This window comes from Pyrus communis, chromosome 8 (genome assembly GCF_041283825.1).
Source record: "Pyrus communis isolate YQ-2024b chromosome 8, ASM4128382v1, whole genome shotgun sequence".
Taxonomy (NCBI): domain Eukaryota; kingdom Viridiplantae; phylum Streptophyta; class Magnoliopsida; order Rosales; family Rosaceae; genus Pyrus; species Pyrus communis.
This window is the reverse complement of record NC_142572.1, coordinates 770,753-780,969: the sequence shown is the minus strand read 5'-3', so window position 1 is coordinate 780,969 and position 10,217 is coordinate 770,753. Positions and strand designations below refer to the sequence as shown.

General features: G+C 36.1%; 1 protein-coding gene across 1 annotated transcript; it reads left to right on the top strand.

Annotated features, from left to right (window-relative positions):
- The first annotated feature begins 2,375 nt into the window (after positions 1 to 2,375).
- On the top strand, positions 2,376 to 8,648 carry LOC137717752 (uncharacterized protein At4g06598-like). The gene is made up of 5 exons (XM_068457216.2): positions 2,376 to 2,726; positions 3,859 to 4,600; positions 6,569 to 6,648; positions 6,765 to 6,887; positions 7,949 to 8,648. The coding sequence occupies exons 2-5, from the start codon at positions 3,879 to 3,881 to the stop codon at positions 8,158 to 8,160; spliced, it is 1,137 nt and encodes a 378-aa protein (XP_068313317.1). The 5' UTR covers positions 2,376 to 2,726; positions 3,859 to 3,878; the 3' UTR covers positions 8,161 to 8,648.
- Positions 8,649 to 10,217: the final 1,569 nt, after the last annotated feature.

Here is a 10,217-nt window from a genome sequence, read left to right as displayed (position 1 = left end):
TCAAATTCTCTCTTATTTTCTCCCTACTTTTCAATTAATTCTGAATTGGAATTAGGGAGTAAATATGGATATGAGATCTTAAATCCAGATTTGGTAGGGGGAGAAAGATAGAGATAGACAGGAATAGAGAAAGAAGAAGAAAAAGAAAGGAAGGTAACTTTCTCAGCGTCAAAGAGAAAAGGAGTTGTCATCGTTATATGTGGTGCTTGGTTGTGGTTGTTTTTGGCTGGATTGCACGGGAATGTTCATGGATATTCTATTTTCCTAAAATCTCCCAGATTCAATCATTCTTTATATTTATTTTATTTAGAACTTAAAATGTTATGGATATGTCATTCAGTACTACGATTTGATGATATTCTTTTTCACTTGAAAAGTGAGATGTCTTAGGTTTGAATCTCGTGAATGACGAATTTGATACCAAATTAGGTGGCTTATTGTGTGGTTCAGCTGAACTCTCCCTCCCCTTAATTTAAAAATATCGATGTACTAAAAAAATGTTATGGATATTTAGGAATATAAGTGGGGTAGGAAGAGAGTGTTTGGTTTTTTAAACTTTTTATAGTTGATGAAATTATAAAGTTGGTAAAGAAATAAGACTATAGTGTAGGCTGTGGGCCATAGTAGCTGTCCAAAAATATTATTTTATTATGAGATGTATAATTTGACCGCTTAAAAATGCATTTGACTTGTTATTCAGAACTACGGTATGGTGGTATTCTTTTTCACTTGTAACTGAGAGGTCTTAGGTTCAAAACTTGTGGATGGCGAACTCGATACCAAATTAAATTGTTCATTGTGTGGCTTAGTCGAACTCTCCTTCTCTTAATGTAAAATATATATAGTTGTACTAAAAAAAACATTTGACTTACTAAAGTTGCTTTTTATGGTAGCAATTAGCAAATGACCCTTCTCCAATGTACAGATGCAAATTTGATACGTTTACATCGTATTTTATATTTTCGAAAGATGTATATTTTAGTCCTACTTTAAGGAGAGAGATGCAAATTTAGGATTCAATTTATTTTTCTCTCTTAAACCGGCGGGGTCCACCTCCAAAATATGTAAAAAATATATAAATTTTCATTTTCATTTACATATTCCGCCCAAAATGGGTGTTTTACATCTTTCCCACTAGAGAGTTTTCTTACAAACAAAAAATGTAAAATGCTCATTTTAAGAGATTTTTCATTTTCCACTAGAGATGTTTTAACGAATTTTTCCTTTAGAGATATCCTTTGCTTAAAGTTAATACTACGTTTAGGTGAGTAAAATAAACTTAAAATTTGAATAAAGTCAGAATTTATAAATTGACATGCACAAATTCTCTTTGTTTGGATCATAAACATAAAAAATTAGAATTTTTGCGTGAAAAAAAAAAAATCAGAATCTAGGACATCCAATTCCCAAGTTTAAATTTCATATAATTAGCTGTCATTTCCATAATTTTTATGAGCGAGAGTTTAAAAATAAAAAATACAAAAAAACTCAACCATGAATGGACACCACCACCACATGTCACCATCATCAACATGGTCTTCACCACCCACCATCATTTATATATTAACAACTTTATACACACATTAAATTACCTATTTAAATTTATTATTCTTTTAGATTAGCCAAACAAAAAATTTTATAAATTCACAAAATAACCATTTCAATTTCCGTTATTCTACAAGTCGATAGTAATCTAAAACTTTCTATCCAAACGCGGTGTAAAAGTCCAATTTTGTGTACATAATAATCTAATCATTAGTTGGTGGTCTAATAATATTTTTCATTCACATTGTTTAAAAGAAGGTTTGAGATCTTGGACTTGGCTACCATACATACCTAAGAAAGTTATCATAATGTTTAAATACAGTCAAACATATGATAGTCTCTTGTCTAATTTCAAGTTTAAAAGCTACATATTGAATGTTTAAGTAAATACATGGTCAACTCTTCAATTTAAAACTATTTTCGGCAATACATATAAAGACATCACCATACGACAAACTAAGTTGTGTCATTGTCACAAGGTCACGGTCGCACCCTTCTCTAGTGGCACTGATTTGGTGTTGAAGTGTTTTTATAAAAAATAGGTATAAAAAAAGCTATATTCAAAAAGATATTTGATGAACACTTAAAAATAGTTTATTTTAACAGTTTTGGATGAAACAGCACAGCAGAATCAGTTTTTTTTTTTCAAAGTACAGCAATACCAAACCAGTTCAAAGAAATGATCTTTTTTTTTTTGTTGAAAAACAAAAACTCTAAAAAAGATGGTTATAAAATGTGAATTTTCTTTGTGGTTTCAACTTGTTAACACCTTTAATCCCAGAATAGTAATTTTAGGTTGACAAAAATGAACTGGAAAATGAACTGGAAAAGGAGAATAAAAAGGCACCACTTGCAAGGCTTGGCTGTGCATCCAAAACTTCCTTCCTGGAAACCGAGTGAACAATTTAATTTCACAAATAAATATTTTAAGAAAAAAAGACGAAACAAAATATAATTTCAATCCAACCCCCAGACATCAACCAGAAGAAATACTAGAGAGAGAGGGAGAGGAGAGGAGAGGAGAGAGAGAAAGAGAGAGAGAGGGAGAGAGAGAGGAGAGCTTCTTCTTCGAAGACAAGAGGGGAATCAAATCATTGATATCGCAGAAACCCTAGGACGGAGAAACAACTCTGCTTCTTCGATCATTGCGTTTCAAGATCTCGATTGTTCGTTCAATACAGGTGACCAAATACATAGACATATATAGATATATATGTTTGGGTATGTATATTTTCTCAATACGAAGGAAACAATTTTAGCTTTGCGTTTGTGTTTTCGCAAATCAGCAGCTGATTGTTGATTAACTTTGCTGATAATCGCACACATTCTCAGCGTTTCGTCAAATAAATCACTTGATGATTCTCTTTTCATTGCAAATGGTGGTTTTTATTTTAGGGCCCTTTCTGTGATTTTTCATTTTGGAAATTTGTGAGATTCGTTGTGTGTTTGGCTGCTGAGAAAATGTGGGAAAATGAAATGAGCTTATGGGTTTTGAATCTGGGAAGCTCTTTTCATTATTTGGGACTGAGAAAACAGAATCCCTCACCTAAACCAACTGTGATTAGGACCTCATTTTTTAGGAGATTCTATTCAATTCAAAAGTTTCCATCCTTCTCTTTTCTCCTCTTTTCATGTTTGCTTGAGGAACAAATTTAAGGGCTTGAGTCAGTAGTGCGTGGTGATTGGGAATTTGTGGCGTCTTCATTGCCACAGTTAGCCATGTGGTTCGGCCCTCTGATTATTTTAGAGTGGAAGTGTACTTGGTTGTATTTTATGCTGAAAAACAGAAAAGATGTCAACTGTAGTTTTGTGTTAATTTGGGTGTCGATGTTATTGTGATGAAAATGGTTTCTACTGCTCAGAAAGTTGGGTAGGTAGTTGTCTAAGTGTTGCCCATTATAATGTATTTCCATGCTATGTTGACTGGCTTATCTGTGTTTTAAGCATGTGCGTGTTTTGGTTTCAGACTTGTATGTCTAATGATTTGTATTGATAATTTGAAAGTTTCCAGTAGGCGTGTTCATAAACATATCCATTGATGTACCTGTGTGTTCATGTCAGCATGGAGAAGGATATTAGTAGCAGAGTTATAGTTATTACATCTTCTTTCTTTTTATAAGTGTTTTAGTAGCAAGTTATTGACTTTAACCGATGTTTTGCTTTTCCTATTCTCCTTTGTTGACGGTGACATATTTATCAATTGGCTTATCAACACTGTGCTTGCGACCTTTTCCCCCCTTTTTAGTTGTAAATATGTTTTCCATGTTAAATACCCTTTCTGCCTCTGTCATCTTACACTATATGATTGAACAGGGACTCATTGTGCTTCAGCTATGGCAAACTCCAAGGGTTCATCAAATATCAGAAATTTTATGTATTCCGGAAAGCATCCTTTACTTCCTCCTAAAAGTCCATTTCCTAGTGTTCCCCCATCATATGCAGATTATGTCCTTAGTCCTGCAATTGGATCAAAAACTGTTCAGAAGCCTAGGGAGGGAAATGCACATCACCAGCGGACTTCCTCAGAGAGCCTACTTATAGAGGAACAACCTTCTTGGCTTGATGATCTCCTTAATGAGCCAGACACACCTATACGCAGAGGAGGTCATCGTCGTTCATCAAGTGACTCTTTTGCATATGTGGATGCCATTAATGCTTCTAATCTTGATTATGCCACTCAAGATGAGTACAAATATCATAATATGATTTCTGCACCCTCTTGGGGATCCCAAGACCTTGATCCTCGAAAAGATTTACGACATGCTTCATTATACACAGAACTGAACTTGGTGAAGCAGAAGAATAAAGCATGGGAGTCGTCTTTGAATAGTGTAAATAACCTGAACGGCCTTCCTTCTGTCAGGGATAACATTGTTCTTCAGAGTTCAGGATCATTATCTACACCACAAGAAGCTGATGGGATTGCCTCTATAGCGAGTGAAAAGCATGATCATGTTGATTCTGGTCTTCATGATCCAAAGTCTTCTTCTGAGAGAAAGGACAATTCCAATGCTAAGCCTTATGCATCTGAGACTGATGCAAAACGTGCTAAACAGTATGTAGTTTCTTTAGTATTTTCCCTATACTTTTACTCTTTTTATCTTGATGCCAACATTAATCTCACATAAATTTTGGTTGTCTCTTTTACCTGCCTCTACTTCTTCATTTTTTCCTGGTTGTTAAGTAGGTTTTCCAGATGAATTTATATAGTGTTTCTTTGTGCCCATACTCATTTTACCTTACATCAACATAGCAAAATTACTCTTACATAATAGGTTGTCTCTTTGATCTGTCTCTACTCTTCTTTATGTTGTTGCATATGTACTCCAGATGAAATAAGTATACACCCTCTCACCCTCAATTTCTTGCAAAAAACATAATTTTAGGCTGCTTTACAAAAGTATTTACTGTAGTTAGAATGCATATAATTTCGTTCAGATTAGAATTGTTCCCTTAAATGGATCTATGTGATGACTAGCATAATGAAATGCAATTAATGGGAAAGAGCACTTGGATAGATGAAATAAGGACTATGGTACTTTTCTGTTTATGGTACGGATACAGGAACAGAAACTTCCGATGCTCTTTATGTGGTACGTTAAGGGTACTTTGTTGCTTCTGTGCAACTTGATTACTTAGTGCACTTCATGGGTTTGGGATTTGCATTGTTACATTTAGGTTGCAAGTGTGCAACTTCAAGTGCATCCACACAAGCATGCACAAATGAATAAAACTTACATTCAAGCACATCACATTAATATACTGCAAGCTTTTAAGTACATAAATAGCTAAATTTGCACAAATTTGTTCTTAATTGCTACACGTCGGTAATATATTATGAATATGAGTAATTTTAGTCTATTTACTTTAAATCGCCTGATTTTAGGCATGACGTTGAGTTGTTGACCAGTATGTGGCCCTGAGTATCAAGCTGAGCAGCTATATAACATTGTAAATTAGTCGCAACTATGTATGAGATGTAGCTTTATATACTTTTCTGATTTGGGAAGACAGTACAGCATGAGAAGCTTAATGTGGAATACTACCTATCATCTGTTTTATAGCTAATGGAGGAGTATGTATGCTAATTTAACAGTTTTAATTTATATAGTTTAGTTTTCTGGAGAAGTGGAGGAAGACAGTTGAAGGACTGTACTAGGACTGTCCCTTGCTTTTAAGAATTTGAATGCTGGCTTGTTCAAATCTTGAGAGTAATTCACTTATGGGCTCTCTCCATAAATTTTAAGCTAAATTTCCACAGATTTCTTTTCAACTGGACTGGAGTGAAAGAATTTTTGTAAACCTCGATAAAGTTTTAATGCAAGAAGTTTTCCTAATTGTTTTACAAACTAAGATGTGAATACTCTAGACTCATAGTTATCAACTGGCTCTTCGTAGTGACTGCTTATCCGGGTAATTCGTTGGGACTGTTTATCTCTTCTTAGCGGATATCATTCTTGGGCGTGCAAGGGCATGAAGGCCAAGGTAATGTGGGGTTGCCTGGTCTTGGTGGTGATATGGTTGGTTTGGATGGAGAGAGATAGGGAAATTTTTAAGCTTAAGATGGATTGTGCTTTGAGGAGCTATGGGACAGAATTTGTTTTCGGTCAGCGCTTTGGGCTTTTGTTTCCTTGAAGTTCAGAAATATTCCCTTATCCCTAATTTGGCTTGATTGGAAGGCAGCTACTTGTTTATTTTGCTCTAGGGTGTTGTTTGGATTTTCAGTTTTCAATCTTGCTGCTGTTTTTTTTTTTTCTTGTTTGTGTGGGTCTGGTTGTTTCGTGTGAGTCTTTTTTGACCACTCCTTTGCTTTTTTGCCCTTTCTCGGGTTTAATATAATCATTTATTTCTCAAAATAATTATCAACTCGCTCTGTAGCTGATGCAGATGTTGGGTTTAATATAATCATTTCCTTGTAACAGCACTAATGGTCATAAGTCTAGAAACTTGACTGGTGTCTTCTTGAATTGGAATATTCAATAAATATTTTATGGAGACTAAATACTGGTTATTGTATTTGTAGGCAATTTGCTCAACGTTCACGGGTTCGGAAACTTCAGTACATAGCAGAGCTGGAGAGGAATGTACAAGCTTTACAGGCAAGTGTCAGCAAAAGCTGGAAGTACTGTATTTAAGTTTGAATTGGGTTTTATACTGAGGTATTTTTTGATAATTTATCATTGACAATATTGTTCTTGCATGTATTCCTCGACAGGCAGAAGGGACTGAAGTTTCGGCTGAGCTTGAGTTTCTCAACCAGCAGAATATGATTCTGAGCATGGAGAACAAAGCGCTCAAGCAGCGCTTAGAAAATATAGGACAGGAGCAGCTTATCAAATACTGTAAGCTTCTACCTTGAATATTCAAAATTTCATAATCTATGCATTTTCGGCTACATCTGTTACCTGAATTTGGAGAATATGTTTTGAGTAAAATCAGAACTATGTATTAGCTGAAAAAGTTATAAGCCTGAAGCCTTTCTCAAAGTACTTGATACACCTCATACCTATGGCAGTCTGAGGATGATTGGAACTCAAATGAAGAACTGTGAGAAACTATGCTGTGAAGATCTAGTGAAAATTCGATAACACATAGGAAATGTTAGTCTTCAGCATAATATTTAACAATTTGAGGGCGGGGTCCATGTGGATTTTGTAAAAGCCTTGGGTTTGGATGATAGATGTTTACCTACTGTCAATCTTTTATCACCTGAATACCTGGATTTTTGCTATAGTGATATAATACTATGTTTAGCAGCCTTGAAAGTGAAGTTTTATCTGATCACCGATACACATGTAGGGGAATTTAAGTCAGAACATTTGCATTTAAAATGAATGTGAACGCCCTCTCCAGGGCTACCTCATAATGTAGTTCGACGATGGGAACTATATTTGTTTTAGATCCGTCAAGGGTCTTCCCTGCAAAAGATTAGACAGATAATGCTGTTTAGTCATCTAAACTGTGCAGACAAACGCAGTCCATCACATAAAACTGAAATGATCACAATGGTAATCAATTTGTTAGCAATTTCTGGGGTTTATCTGTTTTTTGTGTAGATGATTCTTAAAGAACTGCCAAATGGATGTTTCCGGTCATATTATCTTAAATGCAAAAATTCTCACCTGAGGGTTCTTTTATACAGGTTTGCATTGTTTTTGTTTAGAATTTGGTAGATGTTAATGTTTCAGGGGTTTGCTTTTGGATGCTTTGGCTCTTCCTAAATTATTGAAAGTAACAATAAACATAATTTAAACCACGCTGAAAGATGCATGGAAGATTTAGAACACCCACGTATCTTGAAGCGGTTTTCACTTATCTGTCATGCCAAAAGCAGAACTTTCTTTACCCCATTTTGGTATTCATTATTTTATAAGGTGACGAAGATGTGTGTTTCCATTTCCAGTGGAACAAGAATTGTTGGAGAGGGAGATTGGGAGGCTACGAGTCTTGTATGAGCAACAACAGCAGCAGCATCAACAGCAACAGCAGCGACCTTCTTCTAGCCATAGACGCTCTAACAGTAGAGACCTTGATTCCCAATTTGCAAACCTGTCTTTGAAACACAAGGATGCAAATGCAGGTCGTGACCCTGTAACAGGCGCACTTCGCATTTAGATATGCAATGTAGCCAAAAGTTGTGTTTTGCCTCCACTTTTCTTCCACTGATCGATGTTGCCAATTGCCATGCCTGACCAAATTTCTTGCTTCCCTGGTGTGGGATAAGGCCGAGCTATTCCACACCCGGCGCCTTCTCTCTCTCTCTTCTCACGTTGTGCAATTTAATTTCTGTTTATTGCACTTGTCTGTTAAGTTAACGTCGGTGCACCTGGTAGCCAATTCCCAAAGTAAATTCTACCTGGGGCAGTTGACTTACCGGAGGTGGTAACTCAAAGCAGGTTCGGTATTTCAGTCGTTATTATGTATGTCTTTTTAAGTAACCATTGATTCATAAAATGTTGTATGTTCCATTTTTTGCCCGTCGCAGATTTCGACGTAGTACAAAAAATGGGCTGATTGGATGTGCACTAGTTGTAATGCATGTTATGGTAGCAAAAAAATGTGTACTTGTAAAATGTTTCAAATGAAATCCTTGGTTTCTTTGATTTTGTTTGTCGGTGTTGATAGAATTGATTGGATTTGGATGAACATTTAGCACCTGTTCAAAATTTTAGTTATTATTCTGCACAGTTCTCGGATGTCATGTCAGCATATTGGACGGAAAATTTGACGATGGTTTCGACTGTAGGAGATAAAGTAGGCCACAAACCTTCCCCTCCTACGGCACTTTTATGTAAAGGTAATCGGAATCAAATTCAATCATAGAATACTTCAGTGTCAACCAAATATTGGGGAATCAAAAATTTGGAGGGACTCACGCGAATTATGGAATCCAACTTCAAAATTTGGAAGAATCGAAATCCCTACATTTAGGTCGGAATTGAATTCCTGGTTGCTGGGGAAGTCTGGATAGAATTTTTCCTCCTCATTGTACCCCACTTATTTCTAAAATTCTCAGATTGCCCTTCTCATTAAACTCATTGCTTCACTCGAAGCCAAGATACAAGCCTCGACACTGGAGATTCATTCCATGGAAAGACATTCTGCAAAACAAAATCAAAATTTCTACCGAACTCACTCAAGCTCAAGCTAAATACCGCAACACTTGAAGCCTGCGAATTTTGATGTGCAGAAGCCCCCCTCTCTCAAGACCCTGTAAACACATTTATTCATGACGCATTAGGCAAAAAAGTTACTCATGAATTGGCCCAATGGGGTGGTTTTAATAAGAATCCGGTGAACACTACTACTACTCCTCCTACGACTTCAGTCATGCAGTCGAAGAATCCGATGAACACTTCTACCTCTAGTACAACTGCTAGCAATTCCGCTATTCAATCAAAGTCTTCCCCGTCTGTGAAATGTCCAATGCTTCCAAGTGCATGGATTTCAATCTCAAAATCACAGAAGACCTAGTGAAGGACGTAATTTTGTGGATGAGTGGATCTAATTCTTGGTTATCGAACTTGTACTAATGTTTAGTTTGATTTTTTCTTTTTCGGACAATATATAGTAATTAGTTTGGTTGGTTCAACCTTTGGTTTGCCGTTCAGCTATGAATAATTTTGGCCTTGCTATAAGCTAATAGATAGGTCAAACGTAGGAGACTAACTTCAAAAAACCCTAATCAAATCTGCATCATTTTCAATCGGATATCTTCCAGTCTCAAGTGCTAAGTTAGTATAGCCCTAATCGAGTCTTATCCTCCAACGGTGATTGTTCTTGCCTTAAGGAATATGAGGTGTGCCTCGGCTCAAAGTGAGTCGACATGTAAACATTGTCATGCGATGCAATGGATTCTGCTTTCGGCGGGGAACAATGTAAGAATATAAGCATGTAGTACGTTATTGGTGCGGTATATATGGCGCTATGTGTGAAGGTTAGAGTTTTATCAATAAAACTCAAAGACAAACGTTTACACATGAAGGTGACTTGTTCTTTCTAATCCTACCATTCATTTGGTGAACTTAGAGGGGTAAGTTTGCTTCAAAGTATTCCCTTCTACCTCTGACATGGTCACAATTTTTCTTATCTTCGTTCAACGTACGTAAAAGATGTAATGTCATTTTCTGTTCCAATCTTATCCTCGCAAGTAAACCCTCATTTCGTTTTGC